This window comes from Erythranthe guttata, chromosome 3, assembly GCF_056151865.1.
Source record: "Erythranthe guttata isolate IM_541 chromosome 3, IM_541, whole genome shotgun sequence".
NCBI lineage: Eukaryota > Viridiplantae > Streptophyta > Magnoliopsida > Lamiales > Phrymaceae > Erythranthe > Erythranthe guttata.
The window spans coordinates 13,713,619-13,728,552 of NC_142535.1; the positions used below are offsets into that span (position 1 = coordinate 13,713,619).

Consider the following 14,934-nt stretch of genomic DNA (forward strand, 5'->3'; position numbering starts at 1 on the left):
CCAACTTTTTGTGTATTCCAATTTGACAGCCAAATCTGACTTTGCAAGTTTAGAAAGTTCACAAAATAATAGTATTAGCAACATTATTATGGAATAAATAATAAATAATAAATAATAAATAATAAATAATAAATAAATAATAAATATTATATATATATAGACAGTGCGTTGGGAATATCTCCATTATTTGTATTGAGTGTGAAAAAATATTTTGCCGATAGGACCCAAAGGTTTGTACTCGTGACATAAAACTACCCATTCAACACACGTACACGTGTACGTATGTGTATATGTCATATCCCGAAAATTTTAATTTCCGTTTTATTTATTTTATTTTTATCGGAATTGGATTATATATGGATTTTTATTTTCGGTTCGATTTTGATCCAGAATATTCATGATTATACAAGTTTTTTCATTCCAAATTCCGAAATTACGATTTTCAATTTCTCTAAATATGTTTTAGAACGACGTTGGAATTATTTTTTTTCTTTTTTGAAAAAATTAGAATATTTTCAAAATTGTTAAGTTTGGTCTGATAAATACATAAGAAAATTTGAAACTGGTTAAACTTGAAATTGGTCTTCCCCGGGCCACTTCACCCTCACCAAGTAGCTAATTAGATTATTGATTAATTTGAGTCAATAAATTAGAAAATGTCAAAAATTTAAAATTTCACAAGTAGAGGTTGAAATCGGACGGAAAAATCGGAAATTAATTTTTCGGAAATTTTTTCAATTTATTTCGGAAGTAAAAAATAGGTTCCAATTAACGTTCAAAAGAAGCTGGGATGAAAAAAATTAATTTGATTTCGGAATGCCTCGGAATCGGTTGAATTTCGAAAATTTCGGAAATTACATTAGTTTATAATCTCTTGTTCCAAATTCAAATATAAAGAAAAATTTCACAATAATTTTCTATCTCTTTTGAAATTTTGCAGGGAAATGCAAGAACATCCAAAAGAGAATTTGACAAAACACAATAAAATAAAAATACATGTAGAAATAACAAATTAAAACACAAATTTTCTTACAAGAAAAAATACAACATAAAGTTTCTGATACAAATTAATTTTTTAAAAGACTTTAATTTATTAGAACCTTCGTTATTTATATTTTTCATATAAAATATTACATAAGTTTTATTATGGAATTACAAAATACATCATCAAATTATGTTATATATTTTGAAAAATCGCAGAAATATTTGAAACAAAAATCGAATCGAAAATTGGAATTTCCGTTAATTTTATATACTATTCCGATTTCCTTTCAAATAAATTCGATAAAATCAGAAATTAGAACTTCAAAAATCAAAATGAAAAATACTCCAAATTCAGTTTTTTTTTTTATAATTAAAATTAAAAGAATTCGAAAATTTCATTTCAATTTCCACCGCTACCCATGAGATATATTTTTGTTTAATCAACAAATCTAAATTACTAACGGTTGTGGATTTGTAGGTTGTGGGTCTAATATAATGACTCACGTGCATGGATTGCTTGTTATAATAATAAATCGTTTTCGTACTCCAAATAATATAAAGACTGAGTTATTATTATTATTTTTATGATCTATTAGGTCAATGTCTAATCAAAAGTTTAATGTTCAATTGACTTTAAAAATATTATATATATATATATTTTTTTTTTTACATTTTGGGAAAATGCTGCATTTTGTTGATTAAATAGGAAAATACAAGATATAAAGGCTTAATTTTATTTTGGACCCTTGAAATGTAACATTTTAACACTTTGAACCATTTAATAGCACTTTGCATCCTCTAATTAAAGGTAGTAAATCATTCATATTGCACCACGAGTTGAAATTTTAAGGCTAATAAGGATAATTTCATCTTTTAGGAGTATTTCCAAATGGAATTTCCAATAATGGAATACTGAAAAAAAAAAATTCGAAATTATTGAATAGGTATGTCTTTAATTGGAATTGGCAAAAAAATTTGATGATTTGTTTTTGTATGAAAAAAGAAAAAAATTGTTCTGTAATTGGGTAAAGAAATCATGGAAATGTTGAAAAATTAAATTTTTAATACTTTCCACCATAGAGAGAAATATTTTTGTATGGGTATATTGATTGAGGGTATTTTTTTCTTTATAATAATATATTTTTCTCGTCGAAATTATTAAGTTAAATTGTTTATTTTTCTCCACCAATCAATTATTTTCTTACTAAATTACTTGACAATTATATTTTATTATATAGAAAATATCCACAAATTTTTTTCTATCAAAGACTTACTAAACAAATAATTTACTGACAATTTTATTAGAATATGAATTGGGGGTGCAATGTGAATATTTTATTACCTTTTGAGGGTATAAAGTGTTGTTAATTTATTTTAGAGGTGCAAAGTCCCATAGTATTATATTTTGAAAATTCAAATACGATTAAGCCAGAAAGAAATCATTGAGGTGGTCCAAAGAGAGTCCAGCCGATAATTTTAACCGATCCATGCATACATCGGTCGATCAATGATTTTTAGTTTACTCAAAAAGTTGGCCGATAGTTACCGACCAACCGACTTTTTATAATTATAAAAATTTATTAATAATATTTAATTGAAATTCTTATTTTTTTAAGTTGAAATAATATATAAAAGAAGTCAAAACAAGAAAGGAAAAACAAATTTATACATTTCTTTGCACAATTATTATTTTATAATTCTTATTTCATATTCTTCTTTATATATTCACTGATTATAGAAATTTAGTTAAAAAAAATAAAAAGCTCTTAATTTTAAGGTTACGGTTTTTGCAAAATAAGTTGTTCCAAATTTTGAGTTCTTATGAAAAACATTTAAAAGATTGATAGAATATCATCTTATATTGTAAAAACAACAAAAATAAAGAAAACAAATTAGTTGGCGGGCAGTACCAATCAACTGACCTATTTTTTACTTGACCGTGTCAGTTGCAACTATTATCCGACACACAATGGTCGGGGAGGTAATGGTTTTTCAACATTCAGTAAATCGGCTGATTGAGTTGGGTAGATAATTGGCCGATAATTATCCGACCCAACCCATACACAACCCTAGTGTGTTCCATAAGTTTTAAGCTTAGGAATTTGTAACATAAGTTTTCCCATAATTTTGAATATCGTTTCAAAATATTGATAGAATAACATCTTATTATTGTAAAAACAAAAATCAATAATTAGTTGACCGATAATAACATTTTATTATTGTAAAAAAAAATCAATAATTAGTAGACCGATAATACCAATCAACCGGCCTACTTTTTACTTGATAAAATCGGTTGTCAACTATTATCCGAACCATAATATCGGACCGGTAATAATTTTCAATATTCATCAAAGTCGGTTGATTGGGTCGGGTAGGTAATTTGCCAATAAATACCCGACCCAACCCATATATGTCCAACCCTAGTGTGTTCCATCCTTAAACGGAAAGGGACACTAGCAAGGAAAATGAATTTCAATAAATCATGAAAGAAGCGAATATTATTCGAAATGGAAGTAATTAGATCGGAATGATAAGAAATACAATTTAGGGTAAAATTCGTATCAATCTTACGTGATATTTTGGATGATTATTTATCTTTGTTGACTTCGAGTGTTTACTCACACAATCGCTCGAATCCAATGTCGATAAATTTTCCAAACTTCTATAGGTTTTCGGGCAACAATGGTCATTGCGGACGCAACACGTGAGTTTGACTCGATGATTTCGTACATCCGAGATCGAGTTCCGTCGCGGTGAGTCAATATTGACTACACCGCTCAATCGCAAACTGCACTCAATAAAATTTTCCGAATTTCCGAATTCAAGTCAACTTTAATTAATTTTCCGCGTTTCCTTATTTTATTTTTCGAGCATATTTATTTACTCGCATGATTTTATTACTTATTTTGGGAGTAAAATGAATTAATTTTTTTATATAAAAATAAAAAAAATCCCACCCCTATTAAAAATTCATCCATCTCCAAAAATTCAAAAAATCAAAACCATCCCATAAATTATTATGATCCTATATATATATATAGTCAACAAAATTGGTTTAAATCCTTTATAGTGACATTTGTCAAATTACACAAATAGCAAGAAGAAGAAGGTGAAAGTAACAACAAATCCATTTAAGGCGAAGAACAAGACGAATAATCAAAAATAATCTTGAAAACCAATTCAAGAGAGGTAAATAAATTGACCCAAAACATCTGATAAAAATGTTTTTACTTAAATCCAAATTAAAAAGAAAAAAAAAAATCCATGTGATTGATGCATAAACAATGGGACAGGTGGTTGGCGTGAAGCTTTTCCAAACCCAGACACCAAATTAATTTATTAAATTAAATAAATAAATGAAAATAATATTTTATATTAAACATTTTGCTGTGTTGAAAAGAGAGAAGAAATACAGGGGCACCATCTGACAAGGAAAATGAAGACATTTTGGTGAGCCACCCCCTAAACATGAACCCACCCCCCCCTACCCCCCCACCTTTATTTTTTTTAAACTTTAATTTAGCATTGGTTTAATATTTATTTATGGGCATTAATGAAAATCAGGAAAGTTTCTTTGTTTTTTTTGAAATTTTCTTGCCTGTCTGTGCGCAGAGGTGTGAATGTGGCCCTTTTGGTCTTAGGTGGTGTGTGTGTGTGTGTGTTTTATTTAATATTTTGATTTATTATTTTTTTGGGAGTAAATTAAAGATTACTGCCCTCATTAATCCCTCCACCCATCTCTCGGTTTCATTTTCATAACCCACCAATTTTCATTTCTCTCTCTCTCTCTCTCTCTCTCTACATCTCATTTTTTAAACCTTTCTCTCCCTAACATTCTGTCTGAAGAGGTTTGTTTGTGTTCACATTTGTTCCTTCATTTCTTCGTCTTTTTTTTATTTTTATTTTTGTAATGAAATTATATTTGCCTGCAGCGAAGAAAGTTAATTTCTTTTTTGTTTTTTGTTTTTGCTATTTGCAGGTTTTGAACATTAGATCTATCGCTCCGCTCGTTGTCTGGTAATAACTCTCACTTTTGTTTTATTTCATATATAAATATATATATAAATAATTGTTTTTGTTTATGTTGATTGAACCATTTATGCTAGCTATTCTTCTGGGTTCTGTTTCAAAATCAAATATTTTCTTGATTGTGTATATATATATATAATATATATGTATATATATGGATTTTTGGGTGGGTTTTGTAGGTGATTCTTGATTGAATTTGTTTCAGAAATTTCTATCTCTGTTATATTTTCTAGTAAAAAAAAAATGCAATCTTTATCCAATTCAACATTTTTGGTATCTTTATTTTGCTCGATATTCATTCTGAAAAAATGGGGTTTTATAGATTTAAACAAAAGTTCCTAGCTTTGATTGATTCAATCGTAAAAGCCGGTTCTTTTCAATCCTTAGTCTTGAATTTAATTGGGGTTTCGCCTGTAAAAATGTTGAACATATATTTCAAGATTAGCTTTTTTTTATCAAGAATGATTTTCGTGTTTGTTCCTTTTACTCTTAATCGTAACTTTGCGAATGTTGGATAAAACGCGCGTCCTAGTTTCTTTGCTTTACGTACTCCGATCAATGTACATTCGTAAACTTCGATAGTTGTGTGCTTCTAAATTACTGAAAGACAGAAAATGCTGATACTCTGCTATTTCATGTACCAGTTTCCGTTTCAAGATATTCGAGTAAAAAAATCAAGATTTGCCCTAATGAAAGGGCAAATGAATCTAAGTTTCGATCATGGCTCCACGTCATCATCATCGAACGATGCTGTCGTAGATTCCCATATACCCTGGAACAACACCACCATGCAAACCCCTCCTCAAAATCTGCTCCCAAATTACCGAACACCGTCAAACGAGCCCATTAACAACACTCAATATCTTCCACACCTAAGAAACAGAAACGAGGGACGTATTTTTTCTGAGTGGAGCTTTGGCGAATCTAGCTCTGCTGCGCCACGTCATCATCATCATCATCATCAAGAACTCCCGTACCCATTGGACAATGCCAATTTAAATACCTCTAATGGGCTTCCACAGGATCTTAATATGAGCTCGGGTTTCGAAAATCAAGAAGATAACGAGTGTCGGATAATCGGATCGTCCAACGAGCAGACAGGAACTTCTGTGGGCCCCACCAATCCTTTCGAATATGAATACACGACAGACGAGAGTCGGCGAATGACTTCTTGCAAGAGAAAAGCCGAAAATTCGAATTCGAATTCTAATTATCAGAACACTATCGGAGGAGCTGAGGTGGCGAATCCGAGGCTCGTGATTGGTGGTGGTGGTGGCGGTGGTGGAGCTGTTGCCGCCCGCAGAAACTTCCGATTGAGGATCAACGGATTCCAAATGCAACAACAACAACAAGATCAATCTACACCCGATAATCCGTTTTTAACAACACAAGTTTCGTCTTCTTCGAGATTAGCTCCAACGAATCCAGCCCATCATGCGGTGGAAAACGGAAGCTTTCTTAGCGGGCAATCGGTTCTTCTTCAAGCTTCTTCTTCTTCTGCTCGAAGGAATCATCAGTCTAGGTGGAGCGGTGCATCCAGCTCAAGAAACGGCGGTTCGTATGAAGAAGAGCCCGCGTCTCGGAATATTCCGGGGAATATTCCGAGGAGTATTTCGGAGCATCCTATGTTTGTTCCAGCTGGTGAGATAGGAAATTCGTCTTCTATGAATTGGAGTTTGGGTGGTAATAATAATATTAATAATAATAATAGTAATAATAATAATAATAATAATGGTATTAATGGAAATGTTGCGTCTAGTTCTCGGGTGGGGCCCACTAGTAGAGGGGCAAATGCGGGTCCTAGTTGGAACAATAGGAGTTGTCCGCAGTATCCTAGGAGACTGTCTGAAATTGTTAGGAGATCACTGACATCATCGGCGGTACGATTAAATTCTGCTGCCACCTCACAAGAGACGGCACTTCCAGTGGGACCCGATAATCGTGGATCGAATTTGAGGTCGGGTTTGTTGGGGAGAAATATTGATGCTGCTTTTGGTGTACCTTATTCCCTCAGGGCTTTAGCTGCTGCTGGTGAAGGAAGAACCACCATAATGTCCGAGGTCTGTATATATATATATATATATATATATATATATATATATATATATATATATATATGTATGTATGTATGTATATGTATTCTTTACATTATATCGAGACTGTACATTTACATTAACGTAAGCTAATTGTATTACAATTTTCAGCAGATTCGCCATGTGCTGGATCTCATGCGAAGAGGCGAAGGCTTAAGATTTGAGGTTTGTTTCTCGCTTTATATTTTACGGCATTTTTTTTTTCGTAAAAAATAACCGGGTTTTTTTTTTTTTTTTTTTTCTTTATTATGGTGTAGGATATGATGATGCTCGATCATTCGGTCCTGTTCGGGATGGCTGATATTCACGATCGACACAGGGATATGCGATTGGATGTCGATAACATGTCTTATGAGGTGATAATTTTTTAATGGTTTTATTTTATACGCCGTCTTTGTTTTTTCATGTTGAAAAAAATGCAGTTCGATTTTGACATTTTAAAAAAAAATTGAATTTTCCAGGAATTATTAGCCCTAGAGGATCGTATCGGAAATGTGTGCACTGGATTGAACGAAATAACCATAAAAAATCGTCTGAAGCAACGCAAGTATGTAGAAAGACAAACACAAGATCAAGTGGAGACGGAGCCTTGCAGTATTTGTCGTGTAAGGACTACTACCTATAACACTACCCAAAAAACGAGAAACCATCGTTTAAATAGTTTATGTATTTATTTATTTTTTATTTTTTTTATTTTTGCAGGAGGAATATAAAGACGATGAAGATCTTGGAACGCTCGAGTGCGGGCATGATTTTCACAAAGACTGTATTAGCCAATGGCTCATGCAAAAGAATATTTGCCCCATTTGTAAAACAACGGGTCTGAAAACTTGAAGGAAGCTTCGCGGTTTTCTTCATTCCTTGCTTATTTTTTTTTTTGCAATCCTAAAGTATCTCTCATGTTGAGGATAGAATGATTCTTGAAAAAAGTAGAAACCTTATTCAACATCACATTTAGCCAACAATTGGCATTAGATTATTGAAAATTTCAACTTATTCAAATTATTGTCGTACGTTTACGTGGTTTTTTATGGATTCGTTCGTGATGCAATTGTTTAATAGTGCACTGACGTGGTATAATAGCATGGCTAAATTCCGATTCATAGCTAATTTTATTTCGACCTATGAGTGATCTCTTGTGGAATTTTTCGACATGTTTATGAGATTTACACTTTACATGCAGTGTATGCAATTTTCCTTCTTTCGCAATGTAAATAAAGTTCTATGGTAGTATCAAAATGTATATTAAGGTAGATATATGACCATCGGTTTGTGCCGGATCTATAACGTTTAGACCTTGATATGGTAGTGTCATTCGTTGAAGGGGTTCTTTGAGAAATTTCCTCAAACTTTTCATTAATAGAGAGAGGTTCAATCCATATTTCAGTCTCTGAGATAAATCCATACTCATTTCACCTTCTCTCTTACAAAATTGCCCTTCCACTATATTATTTCCACTTCCATTCCATTTCTTCTTTCTTTTTATTATATAAATTAATTTTGGCTTTCAATTATTTATTTATTATTATTAGTTTTTTTTCCATCTGTTTAAATTTTTTTTTGTTGTCGAGTGTATTAATCGATTATCAAAAGAACTAAGTACTGAAATTGTTGTTGAATAACGAAATTGATTTGACTACTAAAAGTAATAAAAACAATTGTAATGCCGCGAAACCCAATACTATTAAAAAAATAACAAAAAACAATTGCAAAAACACGAAAATCAACTACTTTTACAAAACAACAAATATACAAAAATAGAAATTGATTCCATACAAATCGGATGACGGATCGACAATGATAGAACAAAAACGTACATCCGCTATGCCCCCAAATCCAACTACAAGAGCAAAATAAGGAATCAACAAACAAAATCCAAAAAAAAAATGTGGTCGATTAACCTTATTCGACTACGTTTCAGTAGTCGATTAAACCTTAATCGACTATTGAAACGTAGTCGATTAAACCTTAATCTACTATTGAACGTATTCGATTAACATGTGCATATTTACTCTGCCTGAGCCTTCCTCTGCCCGATTTATAAAAAAAAAAAAAAAAAAAAAACCCTACATCTGCTCACAATCGTCACACCACACCATCACATAGGGCTGGGTATGGGTCGGGTAGGGTCGGGTAATTCTCAGCCAATTACTTACTCAACCCGACCACACGATTTTGCTGAAAATCGAAAACCATTACCAGCCCGAGCATTATGGGTCGGACCGACTTTATTTGATAAACAATGGGTGGTTCGTTGGTATTATCGGCTATCTATTTTTTTTTTTTAGTTTTTTTTAACAATAGTAAGAAGTTTTTAAAATTTTTTTCAAAAGATATTCAATATTTTGTGAAAACTTATGTTCAGAAAAAGCTTAACTTTAAAATTAAGAGTTTTTCTTATTAAACTTCTACAATAAGTAATATATAATGAAGAATATGAAATAAAAAGGGGTTTTTGTGCATAAGTCCCTGCCTAACCATCTTTATTATTCTAGGTTCAGGGACTATATCTCTTTCATCAATAAGCACATCCCTTTAATATGTATCATAAAGAAAGGAAAAATTAATGTATATGACAAAATTATACCAACTCTTTACACCCAATTCTTAATTGTAATCTCAATTTAATAAATTTTGATCACAAGAATCCAATTTTGACTTTTTTTAAACCTTTTTTACTGAAATTATTTTTTTGCCGCCGGTTTCCAGAATTGACTTTTTCGATTTTTTTTTCTGGTTTGTTTTTTCCGTCGCCGGTCTCCGTTGTTGACTTTTTCGATTTCTTTTTTCTTTTTCCGCCGCCGGTTTCCGGCGTTGACTGTCGGTCTCCGACGTTGACTTTTATTAGTGATATTCTTTTAATCCGTTGTTTTACTCCACCGCTAAATGTTGACCGTAATTGTACTGTCATTAATAGTAATTATATTGTCACTGGCAGTACATTAACGTAATTATTACTGTCGTTGACAGTACATTAACGTAGTTGTACTGTCGTTGACAGTACACAATTAGAGTCAACGACAGTATTTTCATTTTCTTGGCTTTTTAAAAAAAATATTTTGTTTGATTTGTTGACAAGTCAACGTAATTAAATTACTGTCGTTGGCAGCAAAATAACTGTAAACACAATATTATTACTGTCAACCACATCAATATTATTATGTTTTTGAGTTTTTTTGTTTTGTTTGAGTTGTTGATGGAGTAACGTAATAATATTACTGTCTACTATTGTAATATTACTGTAAACACAATAACATTACTGTGGTTGACGGTAATATTACTGTTGTTACAGTAATATTACTGTTGTTACAGTAATATTACTGTCAACCACATCAATATTAATTCTGTTTGCTTTTTTATTATGTTTACATTTGTTGAACGATCAACATATTAATATTACTCTATTATACAATAGTAATGACTTTTTTTTTTTTTAATATTACTGTGTTTAACAGTAATATAGTTAATATTACTCTTAACCACAACAATATTATTGTTTAAACAGGGGCAAAATTATGTTAAATAAAAAATTCAAAAAAAAAGTCAACACAGCCGGAGAGGGGCGTTGACCGCCGGTCAGTGGCGGCAGAAACCGGAAAAAATCGAAAAAGTCAACGGTGGAAACCGGCAGAATAATCAGGAAGAAGAAAAAAAAAGTCACAAGCGGCGGCAAACGGAATTTTACTTAAATTTGTGTTTTGGGTCAAAATTGAATAATTTGTGAAATTCAGGGTTAAATTGAGGTAAAATTAAATTAAAGGATCAAATTGGAGCATAATAAAATGTGAGAACTATTTTAATCTTTTACAAACCTCTGAATGATGTGTGGACTTTTTTGTAAAAGAGTTTTTTGTCTAGAACCATTTATGAATAAATACCCATTAATGAACTTATCTGTAAAGTGCCCAAATAAAAATTATAAAATATAAATAGTACGAAGGGGTTTATAAATTTTTGTTTTGAGTTTTTACCTCTTCTATATATTATTTTAACATTAAAGAAAATAAGTGTTGCAATTAAATATTTATAAAAAAAATATTAAAAAAGTTGGTTGGCCGATATTACAATTTACCCGACCAACCAACTTTTGAGTAAACTAAAAATCACCGACCGACCCATTTATATATGGATTGGTTATAATTATCGGCCTGAAAATTATGATCGACCGAAAAAGTTATCGGCCGAAAAAAGCGTGTCGAAAGTGAATCAGTTGACCAATAAAATCGATCTATTCCCAACCCTATTATCACCACCCCACACCATCAACAATGTCCGCCGCGGGAAGTGGGGCCCAAGCGAAGAAGCGTCGAGATCTTGGTTAAAAAAAGGTCTAGACCTATGATAAGCAGCATGGGTTTCGATGACGGCGAAACACTGTTGTATAGCTTTGTCGAGAAAAGAGCAGCGGTCGCTGTATAAAATGATGGCGGGTAAGTCGTCCAGCTTGGAGGTGTAGCAATCCATCGGAATTCGACCCAGTAAGGAAAATATGTGTTATCAGAGAAAATAGAAAAAAAGCAGAGAAGAGATCGAGAAGAAAGCAACGGAAAAAAAAAAGGAGAGAGAGAAATGAAATATAAAAAATGAAATTAGAGTTCTTAGAGGGCATAATAGACCATTTGAATTTGCGATGAGGGTTGTTTAAAAGGGAAAATGATTTTCTCAAATTATTTATTTGAAGGGATTCTATCTTAATTGATTTTTCAAAATGGGAGGGTCTTTCTAATTTTCCATGTGAAGTATGTATTGAAGAATAATGAAAGTATACAAACCGGATTTAATCCACAAAACTATATTTGAGTATATGCTTTGGTAATTGATGTAGCCTAAATGGCTCAATCAAATATAAAGTGATAGAATGGGCCTGGAGTGAAGGAAGCCCAATCAAAAAGAAAAGCCCCCGCGTTCCCAAGAAACTTGCAAAATGGGATACTGAAGAAGGGTTTCTCGATATTAGCACTCCAACGGTTAAGTTAATCGAAATCGTGGAGAAACAGTATATATGTGTAGTGAAAATAAGTGTATATTAGAAATACTAGAGATAGTCATTTTCCCTTATATCACAAGACTGTATTTTTACCTATCGTATGGATTGGGGGATGGCCTTATGCTCTATCTATGGCCAGATCACACGTCGGAGTAATGTGGTTACTTCGGGTTGTGTTTGTCTGTTGGGACAAACAACTTCATTTCTTGCGAGCTGAGCCAGTTCAGTGGAGAGGGCCCGCGGGTGTGATCAAATCACTTTGAGCCGATGGTGAGCCTTCCCTCAATCCATGTTATGTGATATGCTTTTCATCTTTCTCTATCTTTGGGTCGGATGTAGTCACATCCACATCCTCTTGGCTATGTGAGGCCAATGACAAACTTAGTTTTAAGTACATACTTTATTTGTTTTAAATTAATTGCTGATTTGACTCTTTTTAACCATTTTATATCTTATTTCACAATTCTAGCAATACCTTAATTACTATTTTCATTTTTTCCCCTTATTACTGTTGGTCGAAAACCTACACGCAAGTGCACGTATCGTACAAGTAATATAGTGGACAATTAAGTCCGGATATTGAACCCACAGGGAATATTTAATTATCTAATCCTAGACGCTAAATTCTACCAATTATTATCAAGCCCACCCTACACAGTCGACTTTAGAGAGAATTAACTAAAATAAATTAAAAAGCAAATTAAAACGACAAAGCAAGAAAGCAAATTAAACACGAAGATTTATCAGAGTAAACAAGCCTAGGATTTTATTCTTCCCCCTATGTGATTATTATTCCCCCAATTCTTTTAATTATGCAAGCAATTAACCCGGATTATTAACCTGAGATGCTAAAATAATCATAACCCGCTTCCGCGTGTATTACAATTCTAATATTCTAGATTCAGTTACTATATTCCTATGCAATTAATTCTAGAACACAGCATTAAGCACAAATCTCAATAATGGCTACCTAAGAGATTAACTATATTCCTATGTTAATACCACAAAGGCTCTTCTACCACAGTTCTAATTATTAACCCGATCTTCCGATTCATGCGATTAACAATAACATAAAAGCGCATAAAGTGGCCAGTTTCATGAACTTAATAAAACAAGTAGAAGAAATAATCCGGAATTAAAACTTGCATAAAATCATAGAAAAGGGTTCATAAATCCCACATAGGGTTCCAAATAAAATCCTAGAAATAAGAAATTTAGCTACTCATGATTAAAGGAAAAACACAAATAAAATAAGTCATAAACGATAAATCTATGCTTAGAGTCTTCGAATTCTTCGTCTTCGTTATTGCTTTGTTGCTCTCCAAATTGCGTAAAAAGAATCCCCAATTGTGTGCTTGGTTTGGTCTTATATAGGGTGAAGAACTTGGGGAAGAAGGCAGTTTCCTTGTGCAATTAAAATCCCTTTACTGCGCTGTTTCGGGGTCTCGGACGGCCGTCCCATAATTTGAACTAAAACTCGGACGGCCGTCCGAGCTTTAAATTTCCAGATTTTGGTTTTTTTCACTTTTGGCCCATATTTTCTCCAAAATTACAGTTTTGACCCCATACTTTTCCAATTCTTCAATTTATACCTGAAATATAATAAATCGACTTTTTAAGCACCAATTATCGTTAAAACACACCAAAAGCTCAAATAAAAAGATACGATAAAGTGTAAAAATATACACTTAACACACCCCCAAACTTGAACTTTTGCTTGTCCTCAAGCAAAATCTACCAATAAGCAAATAACTCAACCACTGCATCTCATCACATAGATCAATGATCAACTTCACGTTTTCAGAACTTGTAATTATAATGACAATTCTTAGGCATTCGCAAGCTCAAAATTCAACAACACTTAGTCACTCACCATTACCAAAAACCACAATTCATACAATTGCTTCAAGCATCCAATATTTGTAAATTAAAGATAGAAATAATTTATACTTACATGCATATGCTTGACTCCAAATACTCACCAAATTATTCTACTCTACTAATATCGAACATTAAGCTATTGGGATCATTGGGGCTTTGTGGCTTTCAATTGTTAGGCTATTTGGTTCGAGGTAGGAAATATGGGTATATGTGGCTATTCTTCTTGAATTTAGGTGATTACGCCAAAATTTGAAAGATAGGCGTTTGAAACAATAAAATCACCTCTACGGACTTTAATAAACTCGATTCTCAAAAGTCTCCACTTTTGCTTTTGAGACAATGGATCGAGTTTTCAAAAATAATTCAACAACTAGTCCTTATTTCTCCCTTCTAGTCTCTTCTTCTTCTCTTTTATATATATATATATATATATATATATATATATATATATATATATATATATATATATATATATATATATATAAGCATATATATATCCATCTCTTTTTTTTTCTTTTTCGGTTTTTTTTTTTTTTTTTTTTTTTCGAAGAAGAAGAAGGACCTTATAAATATTTTCGACCGAACTCCAAGGGATAATTTTTTCAAGAATCTCCACTTATTCTACCTTACACATTGGCTAAAAGAAAGAACACCAATTCTCCGAGGCTCAAAACAAGGTTCTAAGGAATTTCGATAAAAAGGTCGGCTTGAAAGGCTCAAACGGTTCAAAGAAGGCCCAGATCATATCCCAAATCACTCATTACTCAATACGTCGTATCATAAATTTCCTAAGGTGAGTTCTAAAACCGAACATAGCATGATCTAGCACAAATTAATTCCAAATATAAAATACAAAACGTTCAACCAAAGCAATGCACAAAATGTGATTCCTAGCAATAATTCGCTTCTAAGTCCCGTTAAATCGAAAGCTAAACAAACATCCAATCATTATCACATAAA

The 14,934-nt window shown here is 32.2% G+C and overlaps 1 protein-coding gene across 3 annotated transcripts; it reads left to right on the forward strand.

The window, feature by feature from the left end:
- The first annotated feature begins 4,343 nt into the window (after window positions 1-4,343).
- On the forward strand, window positions 4,344-8,119 carry LOC105971421 (E3 ubiquitin-protein ligase MBR2). Of its 3 annotated transcripts, none has more exons than XM_088815556.1 (7): window positions 4,344-4,434; window positions 4,964-5,001; window positions 5,658-7,073; window positions 7,218-7,271; window positions 7,364-7,462; window positions 7,568-7,711; window positions 7,809-8,119. In XM_088815556.1, the coding sequence occupies exons 3-7, from the start codon at window positions 5,703-5,705 to the stop codon at window positions 7,938-7,940; spliced, it is 1,800 nt and encodes a 599-aa protein (XP_088671682.1). In that variant the 5' UTR covers window positions 4,344-4,434; window positions 4,964-5,001; window positions 5,658-5,702; the 3' UTR covers window positions 7,941-8,119. The 3 variants fall into 3 exon arrangements, with proteins under 3 accessions (XP_088671682.1, XP_012851728.2, XP_012851729.2); XM_012996274.2 differs by lacking the exon at window positions 4,344-4,434 and adding an exon at window positions 4,696-4,832; XM_012996275.2 differs by lacking the exon at window positions 4,344-4,434 and adding an exon at window positions 4,696-4,832 and having other exon boundaries at window positions 7,221-7,271.
- Window positions 8,120-14,934: the final 6,815 nt, after the last annotated feature.

Excerpts from the sequence above, each read along its gene's own strand:
- LOC105971421 (XM_088815556.1), top strand. The coding sequence starts at position 5,703 with ATGAAAGGGCAAATGAATCTAAGTTTCGATCATGGCTCCACGTCATCA. Across the intron at positions 7,074-7,217 it reads GAACCACCATAATGTCCGAG|CAGATTCGCCATGTGCTGGA; the intron begins GTCTGTATATAT and ends TACAATTTTCAG. Across the intron at positions 7,463-7,567 it reads TCGATAACATGTCTTATGAG|GAATTATTAGCCCTAGAGGA; the intron begins GTGATAATTTTT and ends TGAATTTTCCAG.